Raw genomic sequence first — 20306 nt, forward strand, 5'->3', positions numbered from 1 at the left:
TTGCAGAGACCTTCTCAAGTGCAAGCCATGAAGGAACCACACCGGCCTCTGCAGATGATACGTAACAAGCAATTAGCCAAGACAAATCGTCAGGACCCAATTCCTCCATCAAGTTTCCTTTACACCGTTACATTTAAAACCAGCACAGGTAGAATTTACACCTCCTTTTGGGCTCCTTCGCATTGCCATAATAGGATGGGGCTTCAGTGTAAATCGCAGTAAGACCATTAAGTAGAAAGATCATTTACCCCACTGTTAATTAAGGGGTATCAGATACAGACACACTGACAAGACATCCTTTTTCATCTAAGTAAGCTTAAGCAATCCCTATATAATCACTCTTTTCTTCACAAACTCTCTGGAGCGCAGGTAAGATCAAAGGTGGCTTTCCCAGCCAACAAACTTATTAACACCTGAAGGAAGAAGCAACATTACAATAAAGCCAGAGCTGTCTGATGGCTTCGTGTATCTGACTACAGAGCAAGCGCTAGCAGCAGGGAACTGTTACCCTCAGCACAAACAGGGCGACATCTAAGGAAATATTGAAATAATGAATAGAAAAACAACAAGGTTACCTGTGAAAAATACGTATTTTCAGGACACTTTTGAATTGCTCTTTCTTTTAAGGAACAGTTCCCCAAAATAAAAATTTGCATGTGTATACTAACTACAGAAAAACATCTTCATAGCACGTGAATTACAAAGCACACTTCTGCTAATTCATAGTGTGAAGTTAAAAGACAAGAGGACAGGCATCACTCTTTAAGCTGGTTCACAAACAAGTAATTTCTGGATCCACTTTTACTGCAAGAAAGAGGGATACACATGTTAAGAAAAAATCAGCTTATGTCAAGAAGTATTCTTAATTTTATATGGCACATGAAGATAACGGAGCCATGGAAAACATTTTAATCCACTATTTTGGTCTTTGCTAGCTCAGACCAGAGGGCAGACTTAGAGCATAAGGGAAGGAAAACTGAGAAACAAAGAGTTCAGTGATGAGCAGAAGCAGCAAAGCTCAGTTTCCTGCTTGTACTTTTCCTAAAACTAATATACAGCACAGACTCTGATGTGCACAGAACACTTCTCTCCTTTCCTGTTTTTGGGAAGATGGCTGCCATTCGTTATCTCTAAAAACTCAATTTTCCTCCGTAAAACATGTTTCCAATTTGCCAAAGGATTGAAAAGCTGCTGACAGACAACAAAAAGAAACAGACAGATATTCACAAGGTAAGGATGCAAGTTTGTTTTCCAAAACTGTAACAATAAAAAAAAGAGAAGTAACATTCCAGGCCACCAGTTCCAAAAACAAGACATAAATATCACCTGCAATTTGAAAGCAGTATGCAAATGATGTCCTAACAGCATTCATACATGCCACTGGGACTAAATTTGTAAGTCTTGAAGAAAGTCCAATTAAGTTGAAACAAAATGCAAGCATTTAATTCATCATAACTAGCACGGCAAGAACTTCCACCCTGACCTGCACCAAACCTGACTAATCACTTCAGCCACATGAGAAAAAAAAACCCACAAACCCACAACTGCTTCCAGAAATAAAATATAGCTTGGGAGGGTACCACGGAAAGGAGAAAGTTCATGTCTGAATTGAAGAAAAGGAGCATGCCAGAGCCAGCCTGAAAAGCAAAGAAGCACAGATCCGGGGGGAGCAGTGCACAGGACATTTTGCCAGAGCTCGCTGCATCATATGGAGCTCTGCCACATTTGCTGTCAGAGGCCCCAGAGAACTCAACTCAGAAAAAGTCATTAGAAAAAAAAGTGACTTAATACTTACCTAGCACTTTCCACCTGCAATTTTTAAGCAACTGATACATTAGGTAACTTACCAAAGAAAATAAAACCAGATACAACTGTGTTCTGTGTGATCAGTAGCTTATGCTTTCAGAGGAAAACAATTCTACTTTTATCTTTATTAGAATTAAACTTTAAGGCCTGAATTCACTATACATTATTCACACTGTTACATTTTAAATCGGCAGAGAGGTAATCAATCAGCTCATTAGCTCCAAAATGCATTTAACAATACATTTTGCTAAGCTCCCGTATTAAGAAAAACACAAAGAAACCTGGAGCTGTTAACATCTTTTTATCATTGGTTAAGAACTAACAAGTTAGGGCACTGTAGCTGCTGCTTCTTTTTCAAAAAATAAAACAAGAAAATCTCACCTTCCGGTTATGCCACCTTGGACTATTCTCTTGCTAATGATGCTCGGTCAGTGAGTCTCCCTTATTTCAATTAGTCTGTCGAGATGTCTCTGAACTCACTTCCAGCTACAACATGGCTTCGTTTTTGTGGATAGCAGAGCACATCAGTTTGCCACAGCCTTCCTTTTCCACAAGTGCAGGATGCTTCCTCGTGTTGACAGAGGGAGCTATCGAAAACATACTGTGGCTGGATTCAAGAGCAGATTCCCCAGCACTGACCACCACTAGCTTTTCTAGCCTGCAATGTTATACTGGTCTGAAAAGTAATCCTTTAGGACCAAGATTTTTGAAACAAAAGCTCACGTGCACACTCGTGACAGACCAGTGCCTGTAATTCAGGTATGTGGTCCCTCCCACGTACTGCAGGATGAGGCGGCAGCACAGTGATTTTTATTGCTGGTGAACTCAAACACAAGCCTTCTCTTTACCAGACACAGTGCAAGCACAGGCAAATATTATGGCTGCATTCATACAGGTCTGGTTTTCGTCTTTTTTTTTTTTTATGTATAAAATGTGTACAGAAATTTCAGTGACACTCAAACTCCTGGCAAGTTGCCACTGCACCTATCAGTAACACAAGTGTTGGGCATTTTTAACCCAGGACACCACGACAGTGAATCATTGGAAAAAAAACAAGGATTCAAATCCTGCCTCCTTCAGCAGTAGGGAGATGAGTTTTCAGAAAGAAATTATCTGTTCTCTAAGGTACTGAACACTGAGGAAGGCCGGATATGAGAAAAAGGTGGATCATTAATCCAAGTAACTCTAGCAGCTCTTTTACAGGGTATCCTGCTTTTGTGGCTTTCTTATTAATCTTAACTGTTAGAAGACAAAATAAGTTAAAGCGTGTGATATTTAGAAATCATCTTCGATTTCTGTATGTACTCCCACAAATACAATTAATTCTTTATTTTAAATTAATTTTCCCTAAAGTTTCCTTAACAGTTTTGTTTTTCTTCTATGCTCCACTTGCATCTGGTGTTCTCAGATAATTTACACAGCTGGGATTTAAACAGTACTTTGAAAATCAAAAGTAGAATTATGAGACTCATCAGACCAGTAGTAAGTACAGTAAACACTTGACAAAAATACAAAGACAACTGGCTATGCAACCAGCCCCTTTTTGAACAGTTCTGAAGCTTCAGTCAAATTCGGTTCATTTTGTGACAAACAAAAATGGGATTAGATCAGCATTACTATTATTATAGCAGCCACATGACAGAACCTAGATGATTTTACTTGTAAAGCATTCAATCAATTTTTAGTCCTGTACTGGCCTTTAATTTTCATAGCTCATGGGACTACATGCCTTTCTCATGAGCATGAATCATCAAGTTCACCCACATGTCAGAGTTACCTACAGTGAAATTGCCATCTTTATAAATACTTCGCAACATTTTTTAAATTGCATTCTCTCTGGTAGAGGGAGGGGGAAGATCATCACCCATTCAATCTTCCTCTTTTTTTTTTTTTCCTGGAGGAAAAGAGGGGAGAAGTAGAATTCTGTATTTTAGATAACAGACTTCATTCCTAACAGATTGCAATGTCACATATTGAAAATATGGTCAGTAAACAACAACTATAAGCCCCTAATTTTTCATATGACAAATATCTCACTGAAAAATGGAGCAACATCAAAAAGCTAGAAAACAAAATGGTCATTCTCAGCTCTATCAGTGTTGCAGCTGGTATTCACCCAGGTTTAGATTAATCCATTAGACGCTTCTCCGGAGCTTATCCCAGGTGTCAGTTAAGCAAGAAATCTGGCTCCCGATAACCAAAGAGTTTAAAATCACCTTCAAAGCGAGCGTAGAGGCGTCTTATGTCCCTCTTGCTAATTCCTGAAAAATACCGCTCTACTTTTGTTCTGTTGTACACTGTGATGCCTGGTGGGATCGTGGGGTACGACACCAGATGGTCTATGCCAGCTGCTTTCAAGATGTATGGAGCATCGTCCTCCAGGGTTTCATGGTGTCCAATCACACTGTACGTAATTTCACAGGGGGCACAAAGTTCCACGTATGTTACCCAGTGAATGATGTGATCGCCAAACTGAACGTCCAGCCAGCGGTGATTAGGGTCGCCCAGATAGCGCACAAAATCCTCGAACTGCAGCCCTTTGGTCTCTGTGCGATTCTTTCTGTACTTACGAATGATGCCAGGAGCAATTTCATGCCGGTACCAAGGTTCAAAACGAGGATTGTGCACAAATTTGTCTTTAAATGCAGAGATAAGTCTTTCAAATGGATCTCTAACGATAAAAAACTTGAAGTATAAATTCAGTCTAAAGAGAGGAAGAAAAAAAAATCAGAAATCGAGTAATTAAAGAAATGTAAGTGTTTAACAATGACTTATAAACCATATGTAAACCCTGACCACAGAGAACGCAATATAAATCTTATACCACTTGCACAGTCAATCAACAATATAACCGATAGGACTTCTGTATTTTTAACTAACAGTTTTTGTATACAGTACAAAGTGTAAACAGTGCTTCCTAGTTTTCATGTTTTATTCAAACTGGGGGAGCTAAGTTTATCTCAACCCATATAAACAGGAGACCAAACCTTCTGTGATGCTGAAAGCTCTGAATTCAAGGTATTTAATGTCATGAGATTAAGCTCAAAATGAAAAGTAAAATACACACAATGTCATAGAAAAAGTGATTCTGCAGCTAAATGCAACAGAGGGTTATATTTTTCAATGGCAGGTAGTTAGACAAATCACTGCTTCAGTAAAACAAAAATATATTTGAAGTTTCATCATGATTTCAATAATGTCTGAGAACATTATTTTAATGAGAACAACAGTTTTCAACAGAATTTCACATTTTGTTGTGATGCCACTGAACTGTAAGATTCTGTAATCAGAGATTATCTGTAGGAGTAAACCAAAACCAGAAGTTCATTTCAGTAAATAGCAGGGCAAGATTTAAAGCGCAGTCCTCGCTGAAGTAAGTGAAGGGACACTTTCCAGCCGCAACAGGCACTCGACTCAATCTTCAAGTTCTCCTGACTTAATCCTAACCAGGCAAGAGTAGAGGTGAGCAAACTAGATCAACAACACAAGATCATCAACACCACGGAGCTCTAATGATAGCTGACACCTCATGCAGAAGGTGCTAACTCTTCAGAATGGCTCAATATACACAACAACCATGCAAGCACAACCTTACAAGTGTCCACTGTCAACTTGCTTCCTGTTCTCTCCATGCTGTAACACCCTGTGGGGATTATTTATGGAAAAGGCTCTACTAGCGATGAGAGTAGACAGAGTCAAAAATCTAGCCAAAATAATTTAGAAGGTTCTACTGCAGAGAAGTATTTTTTCTGCTCTGAGAAGAGCTACAAGCACTCAAAAAGGAAGATAAAATGTTTCAGCTGAAAGGACAATACTCTCAGGCTAAGGAGCAGTAACTTTTTAAACCTATCCAGCTCAGTTCTGGCAAGCGAATCTGACTGCAATGACAATCCTACATGTTAAGAGCCAAGATTTGCTCTACAAGTGTTCGGGGTGGAACTTCTCACTAAACCTTCCCCCCTCTGAAGGTGAATTAAGCAACAAGTAGGTACGTGCTGAACTACAGACACTCTATATCCAGAGGGAGTTGGTTGGATTGCTTAACTACATCAACAACAACGTCGGTGTTCCCCTTCAAAGCCAGTAGCGAGGTCGTTCCAGTAACATTTAAGAGGATAAAAAGAAAAATACAAGTGGCAGAACAGAAACCCCGTTGTCCTCAATTCCATGTGTGGACTTAACTGTCCTAGTGACTGTTCATCCCACCTATGAATCCAAATCCCTACCACCTCCCTGGGAAGCCAGCTCTTACCGTTTTTTAATTTCAGAGTCACTGAAGGAGGACAAGCGTGGAAGGCCATTCTTCTCATGATCGTGTACAATATTTTCTGGGATGTCTTCTATGGAAGAATATGCTCCTAGACAAATTGAAAAGAGAGAGCAAGAGTATTTCAAGGGAGGGGGAAAAAGAGTGAGCACAAGCAAGCATGCCTTTGGCAGACAGCTCTTTGGTTTATCTGTTTCCTGTATTTTTAGTGTTTATGGTTACTATATTTAAAACTGTTAAATGATAAGAGATTCTGACTGCAAAGCTGAAAACTGTTAGAATTCTTAGGGGCATGTGACATAAAGATCCAAGACCACATGGCTTGAAAACCCTCAGAAACACATGTTACAAATATTTCATCAGCAATTATACCTAAGCCGAGAGCCCCCCACCTCACTGTCCCCCCACCCTTTCCCTCTGCCCACACGTACAAAACAGAGTAAGACTTTGAGAATTAACTCCAAAGAAGGAACTGGATTTTTGGCTCAGTTTCCACCACCAGCAAAAAATAAATGCTGTGGGCTGCTTTTGGAACTGTGTCAACACAAAAGCACTTTGCTGTCAGGATCCATGAAGTTCCTTTAATGACTACACTGTACTCAAACAAAAATTCCAATCATACAATATTACACAGATTAAAAAGCACCAAAATTAACAACAGAAAGCCTCCAGATACTCATTTTTTTCAAACACATAAGCTGACAAGAAAAATAACGTCACTAAATTCTAATGCATTAATTTTAAGATCCTGATCCTTGAAGTTATTATGACCTTGAGAAGTATCTCATGTGGATGCTTGGCATCAGAAATAAGCCTTCAGACAACAGCACCAATTCAGAGTACAAACCTGCAGCGAGAACAGGCTGAAACAAAACAAGCTCTTCAGGTAAAAGCCTCTATGGCATTCTCTGTTCCAATACTCCTACCGCAGGCGTAATGCAGATAATTAAAGTTTCAATAAAAATCTTAGGGGTAGTCAGAACTGCAGTGAATAATCCACACCACTCAGATTCTCAGTTTTCTAATTGGGGGTGGAGGAGGGGGCAGTATTTTATTACATTTTTCTAATTATATTTTTTGGTACTCTAGGGGAATTACATGTGCACAACAGATGTCAGATTAGACATCCTCAGAAACTGAACGCTTATACTCATCCAGAGCTGAGGTTCAGTACGAGCAGTATCAGAATTAGCTTCCCCACAGTGCCACAGATGCGTTTCTCCATCCTGAACCTCAAAATACCACTTTTAGGATGCAAAGCATTCCCCATCAAGTATCAATTCTGTCTGTGGAAAAACTACCCAAAGACGAAAAAGTCTGAACAATTGCAGCAGTAGTCTTCATCAGCAGATAGTACCGCACTGGAAGCTCAAGGCAGAAGAAACCAGTGTTTACACAGAAACAATTTTCTATCACTATCCAGTACGCCAGAACCAGGAACCTCAAGGTGAAAGGCATCCTGCTGGTAAGACATGAGTTATCCTCCACTGAACACAGCTAAAAACACCTATCTGTCCTAAGCAATTCTTTGCATGTTACCTTTGTTAAATTCCAGTAAGAGTAGGTACTTCTAATGTACTCATACTAATTTCATACTAAGTATTTTCTTCAAGTGTGGCTTTCATAGGCATTTAAGATACGTGTGCATACCTATGTGCATCCATACTTCTGGATTTTCAGCTCCAACCCATGTATCAAGATTGAAATTAATATTCAAGTCTCTAGAGACATACTCCTTACTACAAAAGTTATCCTGAGGGACACAGCTCCTTTGCCAGTTTGTGACTATTTCCTCCTTGATGTGTGAACTACCCCACACAAGGTATATACAAGAACGTAAGCGCAGAGGTGGCTGTTCTTGGGGTTCTCGTAACAAGATGTGTTTACTGTGTTCAGGTTTTACCCACATCTTGCTGAGCTATGCCACCTGCAAAACCACAGAAGGGCCCCAACCGACCTGACTATACGTAGGAAGGTCGCAGCCCTGGTGCACAGACAAGCAAGATGATCTCCTACGTCAAAAAATGGTGCGTTATATTAAATATGATCACTTTAAGCTTGTGTGCACACAGTGGCACAGTAGAAAACCCTGAGGAAATGAGTTATTTGTATTGGCACGCCATGCTACCAGAAGAGTGTGCTAGGCTGCAGGCAGATAGAGTAATCACCTCACAGATTGCTGTTCAAACACACCAGTCCCTTTACCCCTTCTTTCAGTCTTTCATAACATACCTATGCCGACAACATCATATCCTTAAACACGTCAGTCTCCTAACTCATATGATGGCTCAGTGATTACACATACATAGGATTTCAGCACTACAGACCTAAAGTGGCTGCTCAATTTTAACTAGCTTTCCTCGTGCCTAAATAAACTACAGTTATAAGTTGGCAGGTTCAAGTCTGAGACTTTGTATTATTATTGCTTAGGGAATTGTGATACCTTTAATTTACTTATTTCACATTCTTTAAATTAGTACCACCCCTTCTAATACAATCATTCTACCTACCACATGCATATGAGTACTCTCTTATGACTCAAAACACTTTTGAGCCAAACAATAACAATTTTTTTCCACAGAAAGAGCAGGTTTATTTTCTTTAAGAGATGTTTTGAAAGGGCTAGAAGCAACTGTGAAGAATGAGCAGCTAAAATCAAGTATCAGTGTACAGAAAAGCAGAAAGAATCCATTTTAATCTTGTCCCAGTTGGACCAATTCTGCTCCTTCCTCCTCCGCAGAGAAACCCACACACCCACAGCTGAGTAGATACCATTTAAAACGATCAAGACTTTTTTCCACTGAGTGTTGCCCACTTTCGGTGTCTGACAAAACAGGATCTTGTGCTTGTCACACACAAATATTCGGTCCAAGACGAATTTGGAAACTGCAGTGTGAGAGAGATTTCTCAATGCAGCGTCTCTGCAGACATTCCGGAGAAGCTCAAGCCTTTCCATATGAACCAGGGGTTGGCGTATCAGATTTCCAGTAAAAGCTTTTCCAGTTGGCTTTATAAAATAGAGAAAGAAAAAAGAGTGCAGAAGTTTAGTTTTCAGATCAAATTCTAAGGCATAAAAATCTCCAAACTATGCATCTTAATGACTCCCAGGCTCATAATAAAACATGGCTGGCTATTAACTGAAGGAGTAGCACTGTTTCCCTCCTGTGCTGCTGCTGTAGATATTGGTACAAATAAGCCACTAAATAGTAGTGGGAAGTAGTAAGAGCTTTTCCATACAACTTAAAGTTCTTCGCAGAGCAGCTGGGCCTTATTCCAGTCTTTGCCTTGACCAAAGACTGGAACTCCCCCAAAGTTTCAACAGAAAGTAAGAAAACTTCTAAGGGGTTGGTACAAGTAGGCAGAACCGTTACTTTCCACAGAAATTATGCTTTAATCTCTGAGGAGGTGGGGCTTCAGGCAGCTAACCCTTCCGTCTGGGACAGAAGCGTTTAGGATAAAAGTTCTGTGTTGTTTTCTAGCATCTGCAGGCATCCAGGGTTTTCACTCACCCAACCTGCGACAAAATTAAGTGGACAAAAATTCACACAACAAGCATCAGCACTTACTGTGGCAAATGCAAAAAACATGCAGCATTCCACTTACCCCAAAATGGATGACCTGTTTGACACACCCCACTTTTTTGAGACTAAGACAGGAATTGTGATTACAACCACAACCCCTCTGCCTCACAGTTAATAGGGAGAGAGGAGGAATAAACTTGTTTGATTAACATATGATGTGAAATTCAAAATTTATGTTGAAAAAAAATCTTCACTTTCCACTACCTGATTTACAGAATTGGATCTGGTAAAGGAGGGAGTTAAAATTGTCTTTAGAAAAACAGAACGTACACTGTCAATAATGTGGTTTCCTTTTTTGTGTGTGCGCGGGGGTGGAAGTGTTGTTTCTTTGTTTGTTTTAAACCCTATTTGAGCACAGAAAAACAAACCAACTACCCAGATAGTACTCTTTTAAAGTCTGTCAGTTGCACCGACTCATCTTTAAGCACGAGTATAGCATCTTTAATAGATGAGTGAAGTTAGCTGAATTTTACTCTGATAAGCCATGCAAAGAGAGCAAACATTACAGACATTCAGCAACTTGGTTCAAGTTACCTGTTTCCTTTTTTTCCACATTGCTCCTCTCAAAGTTGGAGAATACTGGTTTCATGAACTTTGCTAAATGTGAATTTTCTAGCTTTCTTGTGCTCCCATGTGAGTAGGAAGGGGTAAAAAAAATCTACTTTTGCTTTGACCTAATTTGCCAGCTGGAGAGAATGAGCATTTAGAAACGGGCCAAAATTTAACACACAAGGAAAATTCACTTACAGTTTTGGCATAGCACAGCACATTATGGTGTCAAACTGTTCTTCACTTGCATAACTTCCTTACTTAAATGCCACTACCTTTTGCAGCAAGTATGATGTTAAAAAGATATACTGTAAAATAATTTTTTCTGTCTCATTTTCACAAATAACTCCCAGACATTCACTGTGCTGTGGGAACTTCATTGTTACCCAGGTAAATTTAAGAAGCATTTGACCAAGTCATTATATCCAAGCTTTGTCATTCATGTCTTCATAAAAACAGTCCCTTTAGATACAGTGTCCAAGCAACACATGAAAAAGGGATGATTTTACTTTTTGTCCCAATTCTTCATAAGAAAAAGAAATATCTTATCCTGCTTTTTGTTTGCTACTCCTCCCCGATATTCCCTGCTCAGGACGTAATCTGGACAGCCTGACAGATTGCTTATCTGTCAAAGCAATTCCTTTTCCATATGACCAGAATTAGTATTATTGTTCTATGTTTCATGCTGTCAGGAAGTCAAGAGGGAATAGTTTTGGATCCAGAAACCTTATTATCCTTTTCCATTCAAGTAAAGGAAGATATTAAAACTTGCTACATAGGCTTTTTTCAGTTGAAAAGCTGGCAGATCTTTCTCCCAAATGTTTTTGAGGATAACTTATGTTTCATTTTTTTTCAAGTAAGAAAACAAAAAATGCCATGCTTATAGAGAGAGCATCTTTGTAGCATCTTTCATGCTACATTACAAAAATACTCTAAACCTTAGTTACTTATTTAATCAACAGCAAAAATAAATTGGCCTTAGCCCTCCATGCAACTAGTTCACAATTGCATACAGAATTTTCAGAGTTTCCTTGTGAGTTAGCACATATGACATTTGTTCTGCTTTATTTCTGAAAGCACAGAATTGTGCACCTGGATCAATTTGTACTGAACGCTATTGTAGCCATGTTCTACTTTGGACAAACTCTGAGATGTGAAGTGCAAAACATGAAGAAGAAATGGAGTCTGTTAAAAAGAATCAGAGAGATTGGGCAAAGAACCAAAAGGAACTAAAAGAAGAGGCAAGACACAGGCTTTCCCTCAAGAACCACAAACTTGATGGCTATAACAAGGCAGACTACAGGTAACCCAAGATTGGGCCATTATATATGAAAGGCTAACAAAAAATAATCGTCCTGCCTTGATAAAGTAGCAGCGTAACTATTTTCTCCTAGAAATGGAAACACATTAAGTTGAATCATTCTGACAAAACAAGATTGAAAGTCACCATAAGAAACTAGCTTTGTGAAGCTGAAATGAATTCTGTTGGTTCTATGTAAATAGAACAGTCTGAATAATTCCTGACTAGCAATTCCTTTAACCACAGGAAGCCCTTACTTAATCCTTCTTTTCTCCCACTCCTTATACATGCAGCCCTTATCTCAACGGTATGCACCTGGAATTCTTCAGGCCAACGTTCTTCCTCTGGCTTGTGTGCCTCCTCCACTTTTGTCACAGCTGTCAGTATTAATGGCTCTTGCTTGGCACCATAGCCTAAAGAAGGAGGAGAGAGAAGAGCATTACGGAGAGAGGGGAGGGGGAACTACTTCTGTTTTACAGCTAACACAATGGAACAACACTTTCTGCACTAAGCATACAAAACATTAGGATTTGTTTCCAAACGGGAAGGTACTAGAGAAGACATGAGACAGGCTATGAATATTTTAAAGTATGTGCTCTATGGGAGTTTTTGATGCAACTTTAATTTAGTTTCATCAAAGAAACATGACCATTGTATTTTATTTTGGTCTATTTAAAGCAAACTGCATACAGAGAAACAGAAATCATAAACCCAAATACCAGGAAAAAATAATTTGTTTTGGATATGTTTTAAGTGCCAATATATGATAATTTAATATTCTTTGGTAGATGAACAACTGTATGGACGTGACAGTACGAGATTTTTATTTTTCCACTAGGCTTCCTGCATCACATGCAAATAAAAAAATGTAATTTACCAGGTTTGGGCTCTCCTCACCCCTGTATCAGTAGGTATGTTTCATCTATTGTAAACTCTTAAGACATTAACAACAACAAAAAAGCATCATTAATTTCCTTGGTGCTTTAAGTGATACCTCTAGCCAGCATTTAAGAATACAAGATCCCTTTTTCATTTATTACTGGATGATGGCCTTCCTTAGAGACTCCCACAAAGAAAAAAACAATTCAGATAATACCCTGGTTCTTTTTAAATTATTTTAGAGCAGCTAATAGTTTGAGACCAAATTAAAGTATGTAAAGAAAAAACCTCTTGCATCTTTTGCAGTTGGGATGCTACAGGGAAACCAAAAAATAACCGAAGACCGTAGCTTTATTTCACACAGCGCAGAGAGATCAAAAATAATTTGAAGCTGCTTTCCCTAACCACAAAGGAGAAGAACATGATCTCTCTCTCAAAATTTATTTCTATCCATACTAGACTTCTTTTCCCTTCATATAGTTTGTTCTTTTATGAATAAAGTTTCTTCAGCTGCATCTATGATGGCTTACAGTTTTATGCTCAAGAAAATATGCACTATGTCCCTTTTTTAAGGGAGTACTCAAGTGTGCCTACGCTGGATTTTAACTAAGGACACAGATAAAAAAGCAAGTTAAAACTGAAAGCAAGGTTAGTATCCAATGCTTGGATGCACAGACTTACTTCATAATATCCTGTGATTTTGTTCTAGCTCCTAAGTAGACATGTTCAAATAAGGAAAATTTCTGACAAGCCACATTGTATTCAGCCTATGAGTTCCTCCAGACCTGGCCATCCTGTTCAGACTTCCTCCAAAACTCTGTTGGTATATTCACTTTACTTCCCTTCACCAGTCCCAATACAAATGCTGCTATCTCCGTACATACGCTTAACCACAGTCATGCCCTTGCAGGACTGGAGCTTAAGAAGTCTCTGCTCAGAGAGCTGTTCAAAGAGGAAGGAGGATTCAGCACAGATGAAAAAGATAAAAAATGGCAAGACAAGATAATAAAAGCATAAAAATGGCAAGACAGATAATAAAAAGCATAAAAAATGCAAAGGGTGTACTCTAGTAATTTTTTTTAAGTACATTTTAGCTCCCCTGACAACTTCTGGTGGAAATAACTACTCCAAGAATATCTAAGCTCAGAAACAAGAGTTGATACCACATGACATGCTGGAACATTTAACTACATAACATACGACTGGCTTGTTTGCAGATGTACTAAGGCTCAAGCACAGCCAGGAGTGAGGAAATCCATAAAGTTAGCCCACAGTTCTCATCTGTAAGACCTGCTGAATAGATCTTCACACAGAGGTATGCTATTTTAAAAGGTACACCTAGCATGTTTATCTGCTATCAAGTCAATGAAACAAATGACATGAGTAATCCTAGTGCTTCAAAAATTGCACATTTTTGGCATATCTTAGGAAGATGCTGAAGTACAGATCCCTCAGGACTCTATGTAGGCTGTCTCATCACCCTCACCATAAACTCCCTGCAGGACTTTTTTTTTTTCCCCAACAGAAGCTCCTCAATAGACAGAAAGCTGTAACACACTGTGTGGTGTCATCAAATGGCTTAAATTCCTCTCCAGCTTAACACCAGCTGGGCTACTTATGCTAAGGAAAAGCCTATAAGCTGTTTGTCAGTCAAACAGCAGAGGATAAAACTGAATGCAAGAAGCAGGGTAAAAGTAGCTAGGCTAAGTGTCAGGACAAGCAGTAACAAGAGGACAGAAACCAGTATCATGGGAAAGGGATCCTAATTCCTAAGAAACTCCTTTGTTTTTAAACAGGTAGTTTTGACCGCTGTTTTGTACACAAATTCTCCTCCTAGTAGATGAAGATATTGACACTGAATACTTTTGAAAAAGTAGGCCTCACGAGACAGAACTGCAAAACCTGTTCCCCTCTGTTCTTAACGATGAAGGGAAAAAAAAAAGACCCGCTGTTAGTTCTGCAGACTACTACCAAGAAAAGCAGAAATTGAGTATCAGCACTGCTATTTCTATAAATTTATCTGTTCTGTCCTCAATCCTACTGAAGAAGAGCGCTGAGAACGTGCTGAGAACTGCTTTGCACAGAAAGAGTATATGTTTGAACCACTAATTCAGTTTTCTCTTTCTCATCAAATATTAAACTTGAACTTACCATCTGGGTCTTTAAAAGTCAATGTGATAAACTTGCTAGCAACCATGAACATGAATATCACCCAAAAGCATGCAGCTAGCAGCAGCCACTGGTGGTGCATGTTGTCAGACATGAGCCATATAAAGTTGCTGCTTCCTGTTAGAAAGAGGAAAGATTGACACGTTAATTCTTTTTGTTCCACTTCAGAAAAACACTTTCCATTACCAAAATGACAAATCTGTAATTATATACGTGGGTCCTAAAACATAACAAAAGCAGCAGATTTCACCTCCTATTTTTTGTTCTTTTGGCTGGGTTTTAAACTGGTACTATTAAGCTTAACCTGCTGCTACATTTAAAGGTAGTAATGTTTCTTATTGTTTTGCCACCTTTTTTTGCCAGTAAAGCATCAACTGGAAAGTTTTTGATTTCCATCATGCTAGGCATTATCCACATAACCAGCAGAAGGGGGTTCCTTGCAGCAGTGCCTACTACCCGTAGCTGAATTCACGCAAGTATTATGGGTATGACCTCCCCAGGAGCGCAGGAAGGGCTACCCAAAGAACTCAGACTGCAGATTTAGTGTGCAAAGAACCAAAAGGCACCAACTGAATCGAGGCAGAGGGAGGATGAGGACACAGCACAGCATTGAAAGCACGTGGTATATGGCCTACCTCCCACAGCTTGTATGTTTGCTGGAGTGCTCCCAGTACTTTTTAGCTGGAGTTTAGAAACCATAGCCCTTGTAATTTATTTAATTGTTAAAAAGTAAGAAGCAATATAAAGGAAGCCAATTACAAAATAAAGTCCCGGCCATTAAGACAAATGCATAATTTTAAGCTGCATCTTTTGCTGAATATTCAACTACTGATGGGCAACACATCTGTGGAAGAACTGGGGCTGACACTGAGCATCTATGAAAGCCCCACTGCAAAATTTAAGCTTACATAACTTTAAAAGAAATTAATTAAAATAGAGATCTAACAGGAAACATCATTACCTACCAAAACTTGAGGCTTATCAGGCCTGAATATTTATCTTGCAAAAATAAAGCACTGCTGTGTCAGTTGTTGCTGGAGAGATAAGACACCTGGGAGGCTGAACACAGGTGATGAAAGTTCAAATGTCAGTGAACTTTTCCTTTTGAGGATACAAATAATAAAACAACACTTCACCAAAGAGGATTTGAAACAAAAATCTCATAAAATGAGATTCTTACAAGAGTCTTGTGAGACTTGTACATGTAGCCGCAAATACAAAAAAAAAATAAATAGAAATCACACATCTAGCACCAGGATCAAACTCAGTCCTAAAGGAACCATGCACCGCTTCAAAGATAAGCACACCTGCGTGGTCTTGTGAGCACACCTTCTGCACAGCCACTGGAGCGAAATGCCAGACAGTAAGTGAGGCCCTCATTCATTCCCAGCTAAAATCATGCTAGTTAATGCTCCTGAGCAAAATCTGTATTAAGTTTTTGATTGTATACTCATGTTTCACCTTTTCCGTTCCCACAAAGCTTAAATAACAGAAGTAAGCCTATTTTGACATTGTTCCAACGCGTCCACCTGCTACATCAGTACTGCTGCTACAGGTGCTGATTGCTTTTCCAAGGAGCTTTTGCCTTCGAGCAATGCAAGCGCTTCCAAGAAGGGTTCTCATTGTAGCTGACAGAAATGAAACGTCTTCAGGGTACATTGAAAACCTGTGCAGACAGGCAAGCAGTTCAAAACAGATTTGGGAACCTAGGGATGTAAGTGAAATGGGCGAGAGGAGGAAAAGAACAGAGCATCTCCCATTACAAAAACAGAACTCACAATTTTTAGCTTGGCTGGCAGCATTCAGGCCTATTTTTACTTTCTCAGAGCAGTATTTTTCAGTTTGGATTTGAAAGGCCCTTTATTTCCACCTTCCTTTAAGATTTCATTTCTAAAAACTTCTTAAAACACCACACTTAAGTAAAAAAGACAGATCAACTGTCTTTTGGACAATTACCGGTGCTTTGACCTCCATGAGGATGATGATTGTCATCTCCCACTCTTTGCTGCATTTCCCTGGTTATCAACTAAGCATGCAATGTCCACTTTATTCTTCAACATCAAAAGTTGTTGGCCAGGATGGGCGTATCCCACGGGAGTTCTAGAGCACGGACTCTTTCCAGCTCAGCTCAGCAAAGCGTTTTCAAAGTCATTCTCTTTGTACCATTACACTAATGCCGAAGTTGCCCAAAGATTCTTGCTGGAAACCACAAGGTCTCAGAGGTTCTTTTTTCCAGAGTGCCACAACATCTGCTGTCTCCTGTTCAGGCACTGGAACTTACCACCTTTGCTTTCAGACATGACAATGATTTGGAAAATTTACCGACTCCAACAAGTAAGAGAGAAATGCAAAGCAGACATCAGGCGACGGGGCACAAAATGTAGCAACGACATTTTTGCTTTTTGGGTAGCTCTACTAATATCACGAGAACCATTCAACATGCAAAACACTACTTAACCCATCTTCAAGGCAGCAGATTGACAGGAGCTTGCAGAGAACACTCTGCCTGCAGAAGGAAAATCTCTTTCTAACCATCAGCTGCTGGCTCTTCAGAGACGTGCCGAACGGTCTGGGACAGACCCTCCTGTCTAACCCACTGCATCTGCTCTACATAAAAGCGGCAGAAGTGGGCCTACAACATTCGAAGTATCCCTGCCGGTCTGCCAAGTTTTGTAATGATGATGGATACACACCACTCAGTAAGAAATATTGATTTATATCTCCTTATGTAGTTTATGTATTCGGTTTCTAAGAAGCTGTGCTAAACGACATGGGGAGAGCAGTTCCAGTGCGCTCTGACCTGAGAAGCGACAGCAGTTAGCACACACAGGACCCTGCAGCCAGACCCTGTGCTCCAGACACTCGAGAGCACCGCGTTATTTACCTCGTGGACAAGGCTCAGAGACCAGAACGGGGACAGAACTGCAGACACATCCGTAACGACCACCATCATTATCCTTCAAGACGTTGGAGCCGAGAGGAAAGTATTAAGCGACTTACGCACACAGCAAATCTACAACCAAATTCACTGTGTTGTCAGAGGATTTATCATAATGTAATTACAATGGCTGGCACTGGTACTCACTGCCAGCACCCTAAACAAAACTACATCTATCTCAAGAAGCAGAACTATTCAAAATGATATACAGAAGCAACTCGGTCATTATTCTCACTTAAACGCAATGACCATTAACATTTCTAAAAGAAGGCATTTATGTTGTTTCCCTTTCTCTAGCTTCTTCTTCCCTAATAAAGATAGCTTTATCATTTTTACATACAGTAATCACTTCCTGCTATACCTCCAATTTTACTGCCTTTCTCTTACCTCTTGTTACTTATTTTCTAGTGAACACATACTAGCTTCTGTTTTTCCTCTTTAATTGTTTCCTTTGGCTTCTAAATGTGACTTTAACTTCCTATTGCCTAAAATATTTTTTCCTTGCAGGTAGAAAAAGCAAGGGAGCTGTTGAAGTCTCAGTCCATCTTCTCACAAGGAAATACACAGGGTTCTCAGTCTAATTGCAATTCCATATTTTAGGAACATACACAAAAAAATCCACTCTCTCTGCATCTATTACTCTGTCTTTCCCTCTCCAAGCAACATGTTCGAACCCAAGCTGGCACACTTCCCTCATACCAGCCAGACGCCAGTTTCGGTAAAGCACATGCAACGTGCAAAAACGTGATAGCAAACATATGCACAGCCATGAACCAAGGAACAGGACGCGGAGTGGCGGGCTTGACCCGCGGTCTGGGAGTAACGTTAGCTGGAAAAAACACTAGGACTTTGGGGAAGACTGATGGTTTTCACGTGAGTGACAGAACAAAGTGCAGAGGAGTTAAACAACTTTAAAAATCAAAGCACAGGCCCCTGCTCTGCAGCTCTTGCTGCCTGGACAGGGGCTCCCTGGCAGGACAGTCTCTGCATGCACAGCGAATGACAGCAGCACGCCAGTAGCCTCCGACTACCAACTGCTCGCCCGTTAGCTCGTGACTAATGCCCTAACCCAAAGCACAGCTTGTAATGAAGAACAAACAGCAGCTAGCTGGGATGCCCAATTCACTTTCATCGAGGCCTCCTTTCTGTTATCTGAAGAGATCTGGACAAGTTCTTATACTTAAAAAAAAACATCTAGACTAAAACCTAGCACCTGCTCATTCGATAAACTGAGGGGTGCTGTCAGATGTTCTAACGCACATCGTAACAGGCATTTTTGACAGCCAACTCTCTCCGAAGGCTTTCCACCACCTCGCTGGCATTAACAGGCCCACGGTCTGTTCTCGCCGCTACTGCTGGAGAGCCGAGCCCTCGCTGAGCGCACGGGATCCACCTGGCAGCAGGAAGGAGCCGAACTCGCCACGGGAGCAGCAGCCCCTGCGAGAGCTGCACGACCCACCTCACCCGCGAGCGGGCTGGGCACCAAGGAGCGTGCCAGCTCCCCGGACGCCGGCCCGTCGAGGCACCTTCTCCACGCCGGGACGCGCCGAGGTGCTCAGGAGCGGGCCCCGTGCCACCACGGCTGACAGACAGCAGGTCCGACGCGGCGGGCACCACGCTGCTGGGGTGCACGGTGCTCGCTGTCTCCCCTGCACCGTGGCTTCCCCACCTGGCACGGCGCTGGGGGCTCCCCTCGCTGCCCCGAGGGAGGGATAAAAGCGTGGGGAGCCCGCTCTGGGGCACGGCTGGGGTCTGCCGCGGGGCGAGCCAAGCCCAGCGGCGGGGCCCCCAGCAGAAGGCAGGCTGGACCGCAGCAAACTTTCCGGGTGGGCGAGGAGGGCAGCCTCCACCGAGCCCACGGAGCGGGGTCTCCGCCTCTCCCTCCTCCAGGCAGCGCACAGCCGGCCCCGCACACCTCCCCTCCTCCACCGCCGCCCCAAAATCGCCTCCCGGGCGGCGGGCCGGGGGGGGGGGGGGGGCACCCACCTCTCCCCAACCCCGGCCCCGACTTACCGGCCTCACTCGGCGGCCCGGAGACGCGGCCCCGGCCGCCGCATCCCCCCCGCCCGGCTGCGGGCGGCGGCGGCGCCTCCCCGCTCAGCTCCTGCCGCCGCCTCCTCTTCTTCCTCCTCCTCCTCCTCCTGCGCCCGGCCCCGCCGCCTCCATTTCCTCCCGCCGCCGGCAAGCCCCGGCCCCGCCGCGGGGATGGGGAGGAAGGCGGAGGCCGGCTCGGCCCCGCTCCGAGGAGCCGCAGCGCCGCTCCCGGCCGCCCCGGGGCGGAGGCAGCAGGGAGGGACGGATGCGCCGCTCGCCTCGCCCCGCCTCGCCTGGCCCCGGCGGGCTCCGGGCGCCGCGGCCTGGTGGCTCGGCCCGGCCGGCTTTCGGCGCTCGCAGGGCGGTCGGGGCTCGTCCCCGGGGCCCTAAAGCCGACAGGGAGGTGGGCTGGCGTGTATTTACCAATCTGGTCTTCAGAAAGGGTCTTGGACGCGCCTCTAGCGGTCGCGTCTCAAAACAGGCAGCTGAAAATAGGACTTCTGCGCGCCCGCAGGGCTTCAGTACCCCCGAGTGCCATCAAAACACCGTGGGGGCCAGGCCTTCTGAAGGAAGCGGTGGTACCGGAGCAAAGCCACCTCGTTTGGTGCTCCTTGGATACTCATGCACCTTCCAGTGTGAAATCATGGCACGACACCAAGGACAGGCCCCAAGAGACGTGCTCCTGCTATCTGACCCAGCACAAAAGCGGTCATGTCCCCTCCGTCCAGTCATAAGAATCGATTTGTCTGCTGGGAACTGGTAAACGAAATGAGGGACACACGG

The 20306-nt window shown here is 42.2% G+C and overlaps 1 protein-coding gene across 4 annotated transcripts; it reads right to left on the reverse strand.

Moving 5' to 3' along the window:
• Positions 1-1876: 1876 nt before the first annotated feature.
• Positions 1877-19767, reverse strand: CHST10 (carbohydrate sulfotransferase 10). Of its 4 annotated transcripts, none has more exons than XM_080575552.1 (7): positions 19503-19521; positions 16081-16217; positions 14534-14668; positions 11819-11916; positions 8846-9080; positions 6059-6164; positions 1877-4510 (listed from the first exon to the last, which is right to left on the reverse strand). In XM_080575552.1, the coding sequence occupies exons 2-7, from the start codon at positions 16208-16210 to the stop codon at positions 3973-3975; spliced, it is 1242 nt and encodes a 413-aa protein (XP_080431678.1). In that variant the 5' UTR covers positions 16211-16217; positions 19503-19521; the 3' UTR covers positions 1877-3972. The 4 variants fall into 4 exon arrangements, with proteins under 4 accessions (XP_080431678.1, XP_080431681.1, XP_080431680.1 ...); XM_080575555.1 differs by lacking the exon at positions 19503-19521 and adding an exon at positions 15517-15610; XM_080575554.1 differs by lacking the exon at positions 16081-16217 and having other exon boundaries at positions 19503-19767.
• Between the last annotated feature and the right edge of the window lie 539 nt (positions 19768-20306).

Source organism: Anser brachyrhynchus, assembly GCF_964034855.1.
Source record: "Anser brachyrhynchus genome assembly, chromosome: 1".
Taxonomy (NCBI): domain Eukaryota; kingdom Metazoa; phylum Chordata; class Aves; order Anseriformes; family Anatidae; genus Anser; species Anser brachyrhynchus.